Consider the following 18,019-nt stretch of genomic DNA (forward strand, 5'->3'; position numbering starts at 1 on the left):
TATATATATATATATATATATATATATATATATATATATAAATATCCTGATTTTGTTATGGAGATCAATGAAACAAAAGTAAGGCGTAAAATGGTCAAAATATAGACAAAAATTTACATTTTTGGAGATCATATTAAAATACAGTATAATTCAGAAATTTTAATTAAAAGTTTCAAATAGTATTTGAAAAGGCACTCCCGTAATACTACACTCAGTTGTCCAATATATTTGACAATTCTACGTATACAATTTTCAATTATTTGAAATTATTGAATTATTCAAATTTTAAGCTTTAATGCAATGTTTATACTCGCTAGCTATCATGTTACTTTTTGAAATTTAATTACATGAACTTATTTTTATAGAAAAACATGATAGATAACTCATAAACAATGATAATCACTACTATATCAAAGAAACTTAAATGTGAAAAATATTTAATTACTAGTATACATACTTATGCTTATTAATCAAACATATACTGATACACATTTCCAATTTCCATATGAGGTGCAACAAAAATACTACGAAAAATGTGAACAAAACTCTATGCTCATGCTTCTCCTATCATTAAATCTCGCGATTCTTTTACTTGTCTTTCATCCCCTTGAAAGAGTAAGACCTCGCTCTTTCTAATCAGAACAAAAGGGGGGAACAAACCGCGAATTCTTTATGGCTAAGATAATGTTTTCAGGAAAATGTTACAAAAAACAGTCTTATGGATTATCTGAGCACTAGAATTCCATCCCAGATAAAAGAGGGACAGAGTATATATATGTGTCTATATCCTCTCCAAGCTTACATGGTTGATGTTAGGAAGGAGTTATAACTCGACTACCAGTACCAAAATAACGATCTCCGAATTCTCCCATACCAGGAATCACATGTAAGTCCTTGTTAAGTGTTGTATCAATCTCTGATGTTACAATCTTCAATCGCGGATATTTGTTGCATACAGTATGTAGTCCCTCAGGGGCCTGCATCACGAGTCGTTTTGGTAAACTGTATTTGTTTCAAAATACTTTTAAGCTGTGTTTTTTGATTACTTACTGATATAAGGTTTAAGAAAACAATGTTGGACTCTGGTACACCTTTACTAAGAAGTACAGAAATAGCTTTCACCGCGGAATTCCCTGGAAAGTAATTCGTTGGTTAATTAGGTGACAACGTTATTGATTGATTGATTGATTGATAGAAAGAAAAGAGTTTTCCAACCTGAAGCAAGTACTGGATCAAGCAGCAATACATGTCGACTTGCAATATCTGATGGTAGCTTCTCATAGATCAACTGTAATGTTGATCAGATCAGTAAGACACTACATTTTGTTCTTTATGATTCTGCTAGTGTTAAATCTTCTGTTATCGGAGATTATATTAAGTTTGAACAAGGAGAAATTGTGTCTGTATGGATTGAAGACAACTCTTTACGCGCGTTTGTACTTTAGAGTGTTAGAATCATATCAGTTGAACTATTTTTGTTCAATCATATTTTTGACAAACACTTCTAACACTGAGCAAAGAGGCTGGTAATTGGTATATATAACTAACCTGCCTTCCACTTTTACCCTCCCCGTGGATTAGAATTTTTCCGATTTTGATTCCCTTGCAGCAAGCTCTCAATGCATTTTCCATGCTTTCTCCACTGCAACACAAACCATGTCAACTTTCACTTTGCTTATCGAAAAGGCATATGAATGACAGGCTATTCTTGATAATTGGAGAGTAATATCGAACAGAAACTGTCTGATATGTTGTAAATACTACTCATTCCAAATAGATTAGGAAATAACTATGTACCTTCTAATGATTGAAACTCCACATAAACGTTTACAGAAAACGACTCCACTATAAACAGATCCTGCAAAAGAGGAAAAGATAATTCTTTCACCAAGTTCCTGTTTATAGATTTTGAATCGGAAAGTTACCTGTAGGAGTGATTATCTGCTTCTCAGTAAAGGGAAGGTGACCGAGACCATGCTCCACAACCTCAAAAATGAGTAAAAATAAAAACATGCTTCACAATAATGCTCCCAGAAGATAATTTTATTCAGTACATGAGATAGAAACAATCATACCAAGCGAATAAGGCGATCTGCATAAAAAACAAAGTCATGCTTGGTTGTTTTTGCATTTCGCACAAGTGTATGCATCCCACGTATCTAGAAAATCAAGACAATGTACCAGTGCTTGAAAATTGGAGCGCGATCAAGAAAACAACCTTAAGAGATACATACCTGAAATGTAGACTGTATAACAAATACATTTGAGTATATTTTGCAAAGATCATGTTGTCCAAGCTTTGTACGAATGTGTTGAACTATCAAATCGATTGCAACATCATTATCTGCTCCTCGAGGAATTATTACATCAGCATATTTCTTTGTTGGACGAATGAAGTCCTCAAAACCAGGTTTAACATGTTTGGAATACTGCATATCAGATAGCATAATCAACTTGAAGAATTCAAATTTTCAAATGAATCAAGTAAAACATAACCCAAAAGTCTGGTGAATCATATAAAACTCCACAACTACCTGATATCAAATTAGCATCATAGGTAAGAGTAGCAAAAGGTTATTCAAAAAATAAAATCAGTCTTAGAAGCAAAAGAAATGCTAACTTGGTGACCTGCCACTCAATTTAGGACCAACCGAAAATCCAAAACTGTTATGTGCAAAAGAACTGCTAACCTGATCTAGCACATTCAGGATGTTTCTGTTCCTCTCAACAGTATCCCTCCGTATCCTCCTGGCTAGACGCACGTCAGAGTCTGCATTCATGAACACACTAACAGTTTACGAGGCAACATGGAAATGTTCAGAAAATGTTCTAAAGGGCTTCAAATTAGAGAATATCAGTTAGAGAAGAACCTGAATCAACAAAGATTTTCATATTCATGAAATCACGTAAACGAGGATCATGCAGAATAAGAATTCCATCTAAAATGATGACATCTGAGGGATTGACCTGCATTCGATTAGAAAAAATGTAATAGAGAATCATCTGCATTTGAAGTTTGAAGCTTCGAGATGAAAGTTGTGAAGTCACAATACGAACAACATACAACATCAGCTTAACTACTTGGCCAGGGAAGATGAGTATATTACCACACGAGCTGGTTCCACGCTCCTATGGAGCTTGAAATCATAATTAGGAATGTTAATTCCTCTTCCATGTTTCAATTCTTCCATACACGAGAGCAGAAGCTCTGTATTAAAGGCATCTGAAAAGAATACATGATTAAACAAACCAACCTTAGACGGTGTTCAATAGAAAACCTAATCAATCAACATTTACCGTCTAGTTTGAAACTTCAAAGATTAGTTAATTCCCTACCAGGATGATCAAAGTTGTGTTCGTGAACTTTCTCTAACTGTTCTGCAGTTAATGGATGATAAAATGCTTCCTGAAAGTTAACTTGATCAGATGTTAGACAATGATGAAAAAGTTATACTCCGTATATCACAAGAATGAACTCTCCACACTACAAACGTTTACCATCAAAAGACATTTAAGTAGGATACAATAATAGGACATCAAGAGGTAATGCTCATATTACAAAGTGAAAGTGCCTAGCAGATAGAAAAGTGAGCAAGATATTATTACTTGACTGATTAGTACAACTCGTTGATTCTGAAGCTGCGAAATAATCATATCGCAAACAGTTGTTTTGCCAGACGCAGTCCCTCCAGCAACACCTTCACAATTTCAAATAGTTCCTAAATGATTGTAAAGAATGCACATATAGATATGAAATACCAATTGGACATAAGATATTCTCAGGCATACAAGGACCAACAATATCAGTTATCTCTGATCAGTCTATCGATACCAATCAATTAACTACACATCAATCCCAAACTAGTAGAGCTCAGCTACGCGAATTCTCTCTATCCATTCCACTCTATTCAAGCTATTAACATAGGCTAATACATTGTGTATGTGTGTGTACGATTAGTCCAAGTGCGCGATTAATCCTTTATGCAACACAATTTTATTGAGGCATAGTACATTATACAAATATGCACTCTTTTAGACCTGGACTAAAATCAAACATCGACATCTTATCGATCACAAAACATAGATACGCAAAAATTAATTCTGGACCAATATTTCAACAACGATTCAATGATAAGAATCTTAAAGGTTGAATTCATCTCGCGAGGGGTGAAGCCTTACCAATAACAAAAGGTACCTTCAACACCATTTGTGCAGCGTCCATAGAAGCAGCCATTTGAGAATCCATCGATCAACTTGGAAAAAATGAACATACGTGATTGATCTCTTAGGCTGAATCTTCAAAACAAAAAAAAAAAATTTTTTTTTTGTATGATAAACAATGAGAATTACACAATAGAAGTTTACCTCGTAACGATTGATGAAATTAAATTTTCATTAGAATTAGCTCCGGTGGAGTGTCCATGGTAAAAATTATAAGAGTGACAGCTCTGTTTGGGTGGGTGATTTTATTGTTAATTTGTTGTGAATTGTGGAAGAAGCAAACTGAATGAGCAAGAAAATCTCATGTTGTTTTGATGCCTATTTATTATGTAATGTTATTTTGGACATTTATTTATTATTGACTTTAATTAATGTCCACCTATATATAAAGAAATCTTACACTAGTAGATTACTTCTATATATTGTAAAAATTACATGCTTTGTTTTTTTTAAAAAAAAATTATGGAGTCTTCATAGAGATTGGTGGTCTATAAACAATATCATAAAGAATTTCAAGATGGAGTGTCTAATTATCAATTGCATATATGCACTATTACTTTGGACATCTATTTTATTATTGTCCTAAACTAATATAAATATTTATTACATAGTCACTTTATTGATATATATATCAGAAAAGGGTTATATTTGTTCTTATACTTTTTTAAAAAAGGTTATATGTACCTTTCATTATACTTTTTGATTATATTTGCCTCTACCATTCAACTTTGGGTTCATATTTACCTTTTTAGATGTATAAGTTTCACATCACCCGTTTTTTATTATCGTACGTGGCTCCTAGGTGGAGTGATGTGGAACTTAACAACTCAATGGGTAAATATAAACCCAAAGTTGGATGGTAGGGATGAAAATAATCAAAAAGTATAACAAAGGATAAATATAACTCTTTTCTAAGTGTAAAGGGCAAATATGACCCTTGTATTAAATGAAATAAACAAATATATTTTAAAAACAGTGAAAAAATAAAATTAAATGGAAGGGGTAATATAGTAATTTCAACAATAGTTAAGAAGACACAAAATTTTACTCATAAATCGCATTTCGTTAATGCATTTTATGCCTTATATTCTCAGCTCTTTCTATTTAGGTGAATCCGGAGCCTAAAGGGTATAAAATGTTAACAAAAATTCCAAAACGGTATATGAATTTTAATTTTAACCAAAACAGCAAAATCGCTGAAATGGCAGCGATTTAGTTCGCCGAGAAAAGCAAAATCACTGCTATAGCAGTGATTTGCAAATTTGATTTTTTTTAAATGTTTTTTTAAATTCGTTTTCTTATTTCTTTGAATTTTAAAAAAAAATTACAAGCAAATAGCTGCAAGTATCAAAAAAATTTATTTTTTATTTTTTAATATTGTATCAACTCGAGGCTTCAACTTTTTGATACAAATCGCTGCCCTTGCAGTGATTTGCTTTTAATTTTTTTAAAAAAAATTCAAATAAAAAAATTAAAGGTAAAACGCTGCCTAGGCAGCGTTTTATTAAAAAAATATTTTAAAAAATATTATTTTGAAAATCGCTGCCTTGGAAGCGATTTCCTTAAAAAAGAATTTTTTTTTTTAAAAGTCAAATTTTGCAAATCGCTTCTATAACAACGATTTTGCTTTTTTAGGCGAACTATATCGCTGCTATTCCAACGATTTTGCCGTTTTGGTTAAAATAAAAATTTATATACCGTTTCAGAATTTTTGTTAACATTTTATACCCTTTAGGCTCCGCACTTCTATTTAGGTATCTCAGAAGAGTTTTAAACGGACATGATTTTTATTTAAAGATAATACACGCGCACACACACACACACACACACACACACACACACACACACACACACACACATATATATATATATATATATATATATATAATCAAAGTAATAAATGAAATAAATAAATATATTTTAAAATAGTGGAAAAAATAAAAATTAAATGGAAAATTATAGTAATTTAAACAATAAATAACAAGACACAAAATTTTACTCATAAATCACGTCTGTAGAATGTGCTTTATGTCTAATATTCTCAACTCTTTCTATATAGGTATCTGAGAAATTTTTTTTCAAGTTTTCAACGACATAACGTTTTTTTTCAAAATATAAATAATTGATGTTTTCTTGATATAACAAAAGTAATAAATGAAATAATTAAATATATTTTAGAAATAGAGGACAAATAATATTAAACGGAAAGGCTAATATAGTAATTTCAACAATAAATATAAAGACGCAGAATTTTACTCTTAAATCACATTCGCTTAATGCATTTATGTCTTTCATTCCCAGCTTTTTCTATTTAGATATCTGATCTCAAGTTTCTTCAACGACATAACGTTTTTAAAAAAGATAAAGTATTTTCAAAACAAAAAAAAATTATCAGTTATCTCTGATCAGTCTATCGATACCAATCAATTAACTACACATCAATCCCAAACTAGTAGAGCTCAGCTACGCGAATTCTCTATATCCATTCCACTCTATTCAAGCTATTAACATAGGCTAATACATTGTGTATGTGTGTGTACAATTAGTCCAAGTGCGCGATTAATCCTTTATGCAACACAAATTTTATTGAGGCATAGTACATTATACAAATATGCACTCTTTTAGACCTGGACTAAAATCAAACATCGACATCTTATCGATCACAAACATAGATATACATGTGCAAAAATTAATTCTGAACCAATATTTCAACAACGGATTCAATGATAAGAACCTTAAAGGTTGAATTTCGTCTCGCGAGGGGTGAAGCCTTACCAATAACAAAAGGTACCTTCAACACCATTTGTGCAGCGTCTGTAGAAGCAGCCATTTGAGAATCCATTGATCAACTTGGAAAAAAATGAACGTACGTGATTGATCTCTTAGGCTGAATCTTCAAAACAAAAAAAAAAAATTGTATGATAAACAATGAGAATTACACAATAGAAGTTTACCTCGTAACGATTGATGAAATTAAATTTTCATTAGAATTAGCTCCGGTGGAGTGTCCATGGTAAAATTTATAAGAGTGACAACTCTGTTTTGGGTGGGTGATTTTATTGTTTAATTTTTGTTGTGAATTGTGGAAGAAGCAAACTGAATGAGCAAGAAAATCTCATGTTGTTTTGAATGCCTATTTATTATGTAATGTTATTTTGGACATTTATTTATTATTGACTTTAATTATTGTCCACCTATATATATAAAGAAATCTTACACTAGTAGAATTACTGAGTCTTCATAGAGATTGGTGGTCTATAAACAATATCATTAAGAATATCAAGATGGAGTGTCGAATTATCATTTGCATATATGTACTATTACTTTGGACATCTATTTTATTATTGTCCTAAACTAATATCCACCTAGATAGAAATATTTATACATTATCACATTACTGGTATAGATATCGAAAAAAGGGTCATATTTGTTCTTATACTTTAAAAAGAAAAGGTTATTGTACCTTTCATTATACTTTTTGGTTAAATTTGGAGTTCGAAGCTTAAAGGGTGAAAAATGTTAACAAAAATTTTAAAACGGTATATGAAGTTTTTTTTAAACCAAAACAGCAAAATTGCTCACGAAGTAGTGATTTTGTCCGCCGGAAAAAGCAAGCAAAATTTGATTTTTTTTAAAAAAAAATTAATAAAGAAATCACTGCCAAGACAGCGATTTTCAAAATAAGTTTTTTTTAATAAATCGTTGTCAAGGCAGCGATTTAACGTTAAATTTTTTTTTTTTTTAAATTTAATCGTTGCCAAGGCAGCGATTTTTTTTTAGATCAAAATTTTATTTTTTTTAATTAATCGCTGCAAAGACAGCAATTTTACACTTAATTTTTTTAAAAAAATATTTCAGTAAATCGCTTCCAGTGCAGTGATTTATAATTTTTTCTTTTTAATTTTAAGTAAATCGCAACGATTTACCAAATTTTTTGTTTTTTTTTTAAAATCGCTCAAGAAATGAAACGATGGAGTAATTATTTAATAGTACATCAGCATTACTCATCGTCTTTCAAGTATAGTATAGATTGATGCACTATTAAATAATTATTCCATCGTTTCATTTGCATTCTAAAACTTTTTTGAGCGATTTAAAAAAAAAAAATTTGATAAATCGCTGTCAGTGCAGCGATTTACTTAAAATTAAAAAGAAAATTATAAATCGCTGCACTAGCAGCGATTTACTGAAATTTAAAAACAAATTAAGTGTAAAATCGCTACCGTTGCAGCGTTTATTAAAAAAAAATTGATTTAAAATCTTAATTTTTTTTAAAAAAAAAAATTGATTCAAAATCGCTGCCAAGGCAGCTATTTGATTTAAATATTTTTTTTAAAAAAATATCAAATAAATAATAATAAAATAATTAACGCTAAATCGCTGCCAAGTTAAAAACAATAAAAAAAATTATTTTGAAAATCGCTGCCTTGGCAGCGATGTCTTTTTAGAAAATCAAATTTTGCAAAATCGCCATTTTACTTTTTTCGGTAGACAAAATCGCTACTTCGTCAGCAATTTTGCCGTTTTGGTTAAAGAAAATTTCATATACCGTTTTGAAATGTTTATTAACATTTTTCACCCTTTAGGCTCCGAACTCGTTATATTTGTCTCTACCATTCAACTTTGGGTTCATATTTAACCTTTTAGATGTTTAAGTTTCACATCACCCCTTCTTTATTATGCTATGTGGCTCCTAGGTGGAGTAATGTGGAACTTAACAACTCAATGGGTAAATATAAACTCAAAGTTGGATGATAGCGACAAATATAACTAAAAAGTATAACAAAAGATAAATATAACTCTTTTCCAAGTGTAAAAGGCAAATATGACCCTTGTATAAATGAAATAAACAAATATATTTTAAAAACAGTGGAAAAATAAAATTAAATGGAAGAAGTAATATAGTAATTTCAACAATAATTAAGAAGACACAAAATTTTACTCATAAATCGTATTTCGTTAATGTATTTTATACCTTATATTCTCAACTCTTCTATTTAGGTATCTTAGAAGAGTTTTAAGTTTTCAACGACATGATGTTTATATATATATAAACATCACGTTTTATGTATTCACAGAATGTGTTTTATGTTTTTCATTCTCAGAATTTTTTTATTCAAGTATGTGAGATTTTTTTTTTTAAGTTTTCAATGACATAACGTTTTTAAAAGATAAAATATTTATCTTTTCTTGAGATTATAAAAGTAATAAATGAAAGAAATTAATATATTTTAATAATAATGGATAGGGTAATACAGTAATTTTAACTATAAATAAGAAGACACGGAATTTCTCTCATAAATCATATTCACCGAATATGTTTTACGCCTTATATTCTCAACTCTTTATATTTAGGTATATGAGAAGGTTTTTTCATGTATTCAACGACATGATATTTTTTTAAAAGAAAAATTTTACATTTTCTTGATTTATTAAAGTAATAAATGAAATAAATAAATGTACTTTAAAAATAGTGGACAAATAAAATTAAACGAAAAAGGTAATATAGTAATTCAATAATAATTAAGAAACACAAAATTTCACTCATAAATTATATTCGCTGAATGCGTTTTATGCCTTATATTCTCAGCTCTTCTGTTTAGATATTTGAGAATAGTTTTTTCATATTTTCAACGACATAATGTTTTTTAAAAGATAAATATTTATCTGGTCTTGATATTATCAAAGTAATAAATGAAATAAATAAATATATTTAAAAATAGTGGACAAATAAAATTAAACGGAAGGGGTAATATAGTAATTTCAATAATAAATAAGAAGAAATAAAAATTTTCTAATATTCTCAACTTTTTCTATTTAGGTATATGAGGATATTTTTTCAAGTTTTCAACGACATGACATTTTTTAAAAAGATAAAATATTTATGTTTTCTTGATATTATTAAGGTAATTGGAAATGGTCATATTTGCCCTTATACTTTTAGAAAAATGTTATATTTACCCTTCATCATATTTTTTTGTTATATTTGTCCGTACCTTCCAACTTTGGGTTCATATTTACCCTTTCAGCTGTTAAGTTCCAAATCAACGCTTTTTTATGATCTTACGTGGCCCTATGTGGAGTGATGATGTGGAACTTAACAAATCAATGGGTAAATATAAACCCAAAGTTAGATGGTAGGGGCAAATATAATAAAAAAACATAACAAAGGATAAATATAATCATTTTCTAAAAGTACAAGAACAAATATGACCCTTTTTCGTTTTTTAATATTATGCAAGGTTATACATTGACATCTTTTGGCTAACATGACAATGTAAAAAAATTATTCTATCATGTGCAAAATTTAAACTCATTATAACAACCAAAAACTACCAACACAGAAAGGGATTGAGGAAAAAAATCTAAATCAACTCGATCTATGTACATTCCGATGTATCCACTTAGATTTCATAGAGTGTGTGTCTATTAGTAGTACCTTGTTTTGTACACTTTTTCTTGTCATGTATTAGTTATACACTCTATTGTGTATAGTTGTCTATCATTAATACCAAGTCATTCTAGGTATTAGTAATACATAGCATTTAACACTTGCATTAGATTAAATAATTACAAGACTACCCGCAAAGTCTTTTTGAAACATTTCTTAACATTTTCTCTTCTTTTCATTTTCTTTCTTCTAAATTCTAATGTGTTTTTATTTTTGTTTTTCAATGTCTTTTAATTTGTTGGTATCTTAATAAACTTTATGGCCTCTTAAATATCCTTTTTTAAAAATCTAATTTCAACATAATTAATCAAAATTTTTACTATTGTGGCAATAAATTTGATAAAAAAAAATTATTTGCAACTTTTCACAAAGATATTTTGACTCAAGTAGTACAACTATTTAATATTATTTTTGAAAAAATAAAAGAAGAAGAGTCAATGATGTTTTAGCAAAACTTAGTTGCAAGGAAGTATAAAAATAAATATAATGTGAAGGGTATTTTTTGAACATATATTTTTATATAGAAATTACACAAAATTTGTTAATTCTAACACATCAAATCAAATAGTGTATAAAAAATATTGCTTGCATAACTAAGGCAAGCATTACTAATATTTCACTACTAATACAAGCATTACTAATGCACACTATTTTATATTATTCTTATACACTTTACCAAACGCCCCTTTTTTAAGGTCATGAATGAACAGAAAGTTGGGTGTTCAATTAAAGTGTTACTGTTTAGTAACTTCAAATTCTTGCACTTTGATATATATCTAAGAAAAGTAGAAAGAATACTGGCCGTCCAGATCATCAAATACAACCAAAAAATATACTTGGAACTAGAGTAACCTTTTTTGGACTGCATAAATTATAACATTGCACATATGCAATTAAAAATTACTTTATTGAGAAATAAAACAAGGAAAACCACCATTTTGAATTTAAAATGTAAAACCTACTTTTCACAAGTTGATATTTAATTTTCTTATATTTTATGGACCAAAGTTAAGTACAAAATATGGCTGTGAAGAACATAACTCTAACCCCACCTCCCAACTCCTTTGCATATATATATTCAATAGTACATTGATCTTTGGGAACACTATTTTTTGGTTCCAAAAGCCAACAATAGATCAGAGTTTCCCCACCAGTATCCAGCTTTCATTCCTGAAACACAGAGTTTTCCAACCCGAAAATCAGTTAAAAACTATAGAAAGATAGTCCCAACATTGTCATTGATAAATTAGACATATACCACACATTGGCCATGACAATGCCTCAGCCAGTTCCTAGCAATGACTTGCTGCTACATTATGGGACCATGAATGAAACGAGGAGTCCATTCGCGAAGAAAAACATACATACCATAACAAATGCACTAAACTGCTAACTTCTCGCGCCAAAAATTCTTTCTTATGATTAGAATTCTTTCTTCGCTCAAGGAGAGAGCATCAGTCCTTGGTTCTACCTCTGATGACCATCCATCCCACTTTAGAGCAGGCAAGAATTTTCTTACGGAGTTTATTATATGAGGCTTGTCCCTTATAATGATGAATCCTTCTGGCCTTAGCATACGGTCCATCTCAATAAGTAGATCCTCGATGCTGCACCCTCGATCTTCTGTCTCCGAGAGGATCATCCACGAATGAAGTAGGTCATACGTGCGTGGATACGTTGAAAATGATTCACACCTAATTATATATGATGGTTCGTATTCAGTAATTTGAAGGCGCAACATAGAAAGGATATCTATTGCAAGACTACAACATCATCATTCAAGCAACAAAAATGCTTCTACATGTTTATCCCTGGCTCCTTTCGTCCCATAGACGTGACTTACTTTCTACTTTGAACTCTTACAAAAGACGTGACCTCTTTCATAGTGTGTTTTACAGAACTATGAAAGCTGAGGAAGAAGGTTGAAATCTTGTTCATTTCCGTTTCTATTGGTTACAGGACTCCTATCTGTACAACTATACAAGTCTTAACTATTATTTTACTGTTTCACATTACAATTTGAAGTAATTAAAGTACACACTAAAAATCGTAGATCGGGAATGAGAGATATGAGTGATAAAGTCTAAAGAAGTGCATGAAGTCTTTAACAAGCTATGGGATAAACTTGAAAGGAGCAAAGAGGGATTAGCAATATATCGTTCACTATTAATTCATCATTATTTTTTTCTATTTTCTTTCATCCTCAACTTAAGTAATTTTATAAACATCAAGCTCCTCTTCTGCAAATTTATTAAGAAAAAAAAGAGTCATACAAATCATTGGTAATCTTCCAATTATCAACTACTGGATATGTAATAAATGAGAATGGATTTTGGATTTCTAAGATTGGGAAAGTAAGCAGTTAGCAGTATGCCACAAAAACAGAGCAGTTAATTCTGCTTATCCATGGGAAGGGGGAACGAGGATGCAAAGAGAACAATATCTGAAAGAGTAAAAAGTAACGCACCAGTCATGAACTGTTCCGATTAAGCCTCGATCATAAATTATTTTCAATCTTGATGACATATTAACAGGAGCAACATTCATCACCCAAATGTCCTTATCCTTAAGTGCAGCTGCAAACCCACCGAGGTTTGAGTTCATGTCCATCACATTCCTAACTGAGTTTTTAAGGACAACAGACTTCATCTGCTTCCAGTACTCGACTACTCTTTCATGCCATACGTTCTGGATAATCACATATATAAAAATATTAGTTAAAAGACAAACTGAACAAGAAACAAAAATCATTAAATAAAATCCAACAGAGATACTGTCTTCACTGATTTGAGAAACGTACAGTGTCTTTATGGAATTCGTCCAAAGTGACACCAATTTCCTCCAAGCGAGGTGGCGGAGCCATAAGCCTCCGTGGCCAAGGTTCTAGCCCGGTCCCTTTTTCCTTATGCACCTCTTCAATAAAAAATAATATAAAAATTATCAGATTAAAAATGAATATTAAGTATTTGTGATCCCCTTGCTAGAAGAAGTTGAATCGAATGAAATAGTCACTGAGCTGACAGTTCTATGTGAACTGTCACTTCGTCCATTTTTCTTTTTTTATGAAGTGTGAGTTGTCACTTCTACAACAACCACTTACAATCCACAGCCAAAAGTGGCTATTGACGCCACAGTATAAGCAGAAAAGTTCGTCATTTATCAGAATGATACATATGTTCAGCCATTCAAGACATGGATTGACGAATATGGACATAGCAGTTGCATACTTACTTGCTGAGTAAGGAGTGATGCAAGCTTTCATCGGTACATTCCAAGATTCATCGGGCTCATCACCAGAAATGCACAAGGGAGGTTGTGTCCCCCGACTTCTCTTCATATAACAACTGTTACTCAGAGGTTTGGCCCATATCACAGTCTGGTCTCTCCTTGAAACAACTCTCCAACACATTCTTCTCAATAAATCATACATTGCATTCCAAATTCTTCGATTCTCGGCGTCATGCGCATAAGCTTCAGGTGAAGAGTACACAAAATAACCACCTGGTCTGAGCAATCTGTCAAGTTCTAACAGAAGAATGCCATCTCTTTGGAGCCAATCAATTCTACACCGTGAACAGTGTGCCAACTCAAATGACCTGCTAGGATAAGGTAGCCTTTTGGTTCCCAAGACTCCTAGCGTAGATGGGATTCCCCTTTCCAAAGCAAACTGTATCTGATTCTCATGTACATCATTAGGAGCAAGTGACATAGCTATAATATCATGGGAAAGAAGATAAGCCCCAAAGCTAGCAACACCACAGCCAACATCAAGAACATTTCTTATGTTTCCACCATTGCTGAGCTTTTCACCAGGCAATTTGAGCATCTACACAAGAACATAACCGGACCATTGAATTATAATGCAATTCCTATAAGCAAATCAACCTGCAACATAAGTAGAATTAAGCTCAATTACCCCTGCAATTGCTGCAATATATATGTCAGCTCCATAATGAAAATGTGTTCCTCCGCCAGGGAATTTTATCTTGTCTCCATCCACAATCATCCAGTTTTGGTCCGACTTTTCCTGTGCAAGATGTGTATGGGGTATGTTTGCTTTCCACACTTGGTCTCTACTAGCTGGCCATCTAATTGGGATCTGGAAATCTAACAAGGACCTCCTTGGCATCAAAATTAGACAGAAACAATAACAATAGCAACATCTAAAAGTAACCTCAGTAATGCACAAGAGGACAAATAGTAAAACAAATTAGTAAACGGAATCAATTCAACCTCATCAATAACCGATACAAGTAGTGAACAAATACAAATAGAGTCAATCAATTCAAGCTCATCAATAAGCAAATTCCTTCATGCTTTAGTACACTCTCTTAACAAAAAATCCAGAAAAAAAGCAATCAATGCTGACCTTGTAACCAGCTGGAGGTGGGATAAGACAATTGAAACGACGTTCAGGAGGAGGACAATGTCTCTCATAATGCTCCATAACAGTCAAATTGAGCCTCAATCTCAATTGATATATCAAATTTCTGTCAAGGCAGGGTATCAACTCCGAGTAGCTCATATCACAAACCTAAATAAATAGTTCAAATGAAGAACAAAACAAAGTAAAGCAAATCAAAATCTTAATAAAACCACGGTAAAAATGCAAACTTTACAAACATCACTAAGCTAAAAACTCAAGAATTACATGCATACAGGAATACTTTTAGGAACTTCAAGTTCTTGATCTTCCATATCCATATCCATGCGGCCATGGTAAGAAATCCCAGTAACTGGATCAGAACCATCATCAATAGCTAAATGGTCACGCGCTATAGGAAGACCAGGACCCATAAACGAACAATTATAAAGACAAACCAAACCCAAGAACACAATCATCCCAAATAAAACATATTTCAGCAGCTTGGGTCTGTGAGACAACTCCTTCTTTTGCTTCATTTTTAACAAAAAAAACAAAAAACACCCTCTTCAAGATTTCAGCTTTACTCAACTGGGGTTCTTGAAAAAAACACTCAAATCCCAAGTAAGAGATGCAGATCCATTTCTGTCATAGCAAGCAAAGAATTAAGACTGTTCAGTACCCATAAAAGGAGTTGCCAAGATTCACTTTTTTCAATTTCAGTGTGTTTTTAGGAGTCAGTAGAAGGAACATGTGGGAATTTTGGATGACTGGGAGTTCAGCTCAGTGTGGGTTGGCTACTGTTTGGTGCCGCTTTTAGGAAGAAAAAAGTAGCGGTGTAGATCAAATACAATGAGCTTGATGAGTCATTTGGTTTCTATTGGATATTGGAATTTGGACATGAAGAAAAAATTATTTTGACTTTTGCCTACTTTATGTGTACTTTTAATTGAGTTTAAAAGGTTAATTACATAATCCCATATTTGTCCGTAATTATTTGCTTATTTTTAAATTAATATATCTATTAAAAAAATAATTTTGATATATTGAATTAATTATTTCACCTTTATTAATTAAGAAGTGAATAAATTAAAAATTAAATTTTCTTAAGAAATTTTATATTTTCTAAAATAATTAATTGATGATATAATAGAAAAAAAGTTATTATTTCTTGATTCGTTAAAATGAAAAGTAGTAATCAGGGATAGATGAAGTTATAAATATCAGTTACTCTATCTAGTTCATAATTTTTCTCTATCAGCTTTTTACATTTTTTAAGAAATTATTTATATATATATATAAATAATTTTACTATATCGGCATGTGAATATAATAAATATAATGTCATAAAAAGTATAATAAGAAAATGACTATAACGAATGATAAAGGTAAACTAGAATTAAGTGTGAGATTATCCATTGATTTTATAAAGTATTGTTGAACATTCCAAAATAGTATAATGGATAACTATTGTTGGACGTCGAAAGTAAAAGTAAATGAATTGTTGATATATGGTACATTCTTTAGTATAAAATATAAAGAATAAAATAAAAGGTTGTTTTCCATTATTACCATTATTTTGAAACTAACGTTAAATAAATGAAGGATAAATAAATATATAATAAAAGTGACAATAATTCACTTAAAATTTTGAATAATTCACTCATTTTAAAACGGAAATCAAATAATTATACATAAATTAAAATCACTATCTCTCTAGTTACTTAATATGGACTAGTGGGAGTTTTCAACAGACATTCGTGTTGTTTGAATTTGTTCGATAATTTGATTTATATTTTTTATTTTGAATCAAAAAAATTACGATAAAATAAGTTTAATATTCAAATTAATAGATATGGATATTTTGAGTTTTTCAAATTTTTATTACCTAAGTTAAGTTGCTTCTTCTTACAAAAATAAAATATCTAAATTAATTATTCATATTAAATTACCTTAATAATTCTTCATTCTTACCACAATCAAACCAAGCAAAGTGGAAAAGCCATAAAAACATTTTTTAAAGAAATGTCATGGAGATATTGATAAGGCCATAAATATTAATAACATGAGTAAAATCATGTCCAAACATAAAGTATTTTGACAATAACTTAGTACTCTAGTAAATTACTAACATTATATATGAGTTAATACCCAATTTATAGGGTACTAGACTTATTAATAGTATTGAGGATATGAGTAAAGGATTATTGTATAACAGGTATAGGTAGCATTACATATAAAGTACAAAATTTTCCAATATTAAAAAATCTAAAGTTCCAAATATTAAATAAGCATATCAAAAATTCAAAATATGTAACACTTGAATCCAAATAGTAAATATAAGAAGAAAAAAAATTGATTATCATTTGAATTTCGAGTTTGCTCATAGTATGTTCAACCCTAGGGATGGTGTTCACATATATCAATCAAATAGATTTTTTAAACTCATACATCAAATTAAATTTACGATAAAATAAGTCAAAATAAAATTTTATTTACATTTCAAATGAAAAAAATACAAATCATCTATTTTTCATTTATACATCTTCAATTTAATTTATAATTAAAAAATTAAAGTATTTAATTTGATATGAACATCACTGTATATAAATAGGTTTTTATCATTTGTTTTATTTTTCAACAAAAAGGAGAATAAAAAAATGGGATCTTTCTACATGTAGTGTGTTGTGCCTTTTCATTTTATGGAATTATTCTGCAACTTGAGGGTAGTGGGGCCCACCAAAAGGGATGTGGGGTGAGTTTTAGGAGAATGCATCTTTTTAAGTGTCACGCGCCAGAGGGGAGTTTTGGTACTTTCAACCAATCAAAAGCACGCGTGTTTAACACGACGAATTCTGTTACTGTTTAGATCTAATGATGCTGACTCAGCTGCCTAATAATCGTTCTAATTCCAACCTGTCTTTTTTTTTCCTCGGTTTTATTTTTTCTATTTTATGAAATTTGCTATAAAAAGAAAAAGGCAT

At 30.6% G+C, this 18,019-nt stretch overlaps 2 protein-coding genes across 8 annotated transcripts; both read right to left on the reverse strand.

The window, feature by feature from the left end:
- Nucleotides 1–436: 436 nt before the first annotated feature.
- Nucleotides 437–7,222, reverse strand: LOC107010526 (uridine kinase-like protein 5). 4 transcript variants are annotated; one of them, XM_027914495.1, is made up of 15 exons: nt 7,176–7,222; nt 4,180–4,253; nt 3,607–3,698; nt 3,337–3,406; nt 3,108–3,223; nt 2,871–2,967; nt 2,691–2,770; nt 2,235–2,429; nt 2,076–2,159; nt 1,926–1,986; nt 1,798–1,858; nt 1,549–1,642; nt 1,216–1,288; nt 1,051–1,133; nt 437–977 (listed from the first exon to the last, which is right to left on the reverse strand). In XM_027914495.1, the coding sequence occupies exons 2-15, from the start codon at nt 4,244–4,246 to the stop codon at nt 813–815; spliced, it is 1,338 nt and encodes a 445-aa protein (XP_027770296.1). In that variant the 5' UTR covers nt 4,247–4,253; nt 7,176–7,222; the 3' UTR covers nt 437–812. The 4 variants fall into 4 exon arrangements, with proteins under 4 accessions (XP_027770296.1, XP_015065301.1, XP_027770297.1 ...); XM_015209815.2 differs by lacking the exon at nt 7,176–7,222 and adding an exon at nt 4,366–4,526; XM_027914496.1 differs by lacking the exon at nt 7,176–7,222 and adding an exon at nt 4,366–4,526 and having other exon boundaries at nt 4,180–4,296.
- Nucleotides 7,223–11,593: 4,371 nt separating this feature from the next.
- Nucleotides 11,594–15,883, reverse strand: LOC107011471 (probable methyltransferase PMT9). 4 transcript variants are annotated; one of them, XM_015210987.2, is made up of 8 exons: nt 15,332–15,883; nt 15,042–15,206; nt 14,589–14,771; nt 13,904–14,498; nt 13,473–13,585; nt 13,140–13,360; nt 12,041–12,366; nt 11,594–11,842 (listed from the first exon to the last, which is right to left on the reverse strand). In XM_015210987.2, the coding sequence occupies exons 1-7, from the start codon at nt 15,572–15,574 to the stop codon at nt 12,054–12,056; spliced, it is 1,833 nt and encodes a 610-aa protein (XP_015066473.1). In that variant the 5' UTR covers nt 15,575–15,883; the 3' UTR covers nt 11,594–11,842; nt 12,041–12,053. The 4 variants fall into 4 exon arrangements, with proteins under 4 accessions (XP_015066473.1, XP_015066472.1, XP_015066474.1 ...); XM_015210986.2 differs by having other exon boundaries at nt 11,594–12,366; XM_015210988.2 differs by having other exon boundaries at nt 11,594–12,366; nt 15,340–15,574.
- Between the last annotated feature and the right edge of the window lie 2,136 nt (nt 15,884–18,019).

This window comes from Solanum pennellii, chromosome 2 (assembly GCF_001406875.1).
Source record: "Solanum pennellii chromosome 2, SPENNV200".
Taxonomy (NCBI): domain Eukaryota; kingdom Viridiplantae; phylum Streptophyta; class Magnoliopsida; order Solanales; family Solanaceae; genus Solanum; species Solanum pennellii.

Excerpts from the sequence above, each read along its gene's own strand:
- LOC107010526 (XM_027914495.1), bottom strand. The coding sequence starts at position 4,246 with ATGGATTCTCAAATGGCTGCTTCTATGGACGCTGCACAAATGGTGTTG. Across the intron at positions 3,407-3,606 it reads GAGTTGTACTAATCAGTCAA|GAAGCATTTTATCATCCATT; the intron begins GTAATAATATCT and ends GTTAACTTTCAG. Across the intron at positions 1,289-1,548 it reads AGGGTAAAAGTGGAAGGCAG|TTGATCTATGAGAAGCTACC; the intron begins GTTAGTTATATA and ends TCAACATTACAG.
- LOC107011471 (XM_015210987.2), bottom strand. The coding sequence starts at position 15,574 with ATGAAGCAAAAGAAGGAGTTGTCTCACAGACCCAAGCTGCTGAAATAT. Across the intron at positions 14,772-15,041 it reads CACCTCCAGCTGGTTACAAG|ATCCCAATTAGATGGCCAGC; the intron begins GTCAGCATTGAT and ends TTAGATTTCCAG. Across the intron at positions 13,361-13,472 it reads ACGAATTCCATAAAGACACT|AACGTATGGCATGAAAGAGT; the intron begins GTACGTTTCTCA and ends GTGATTATCCAG.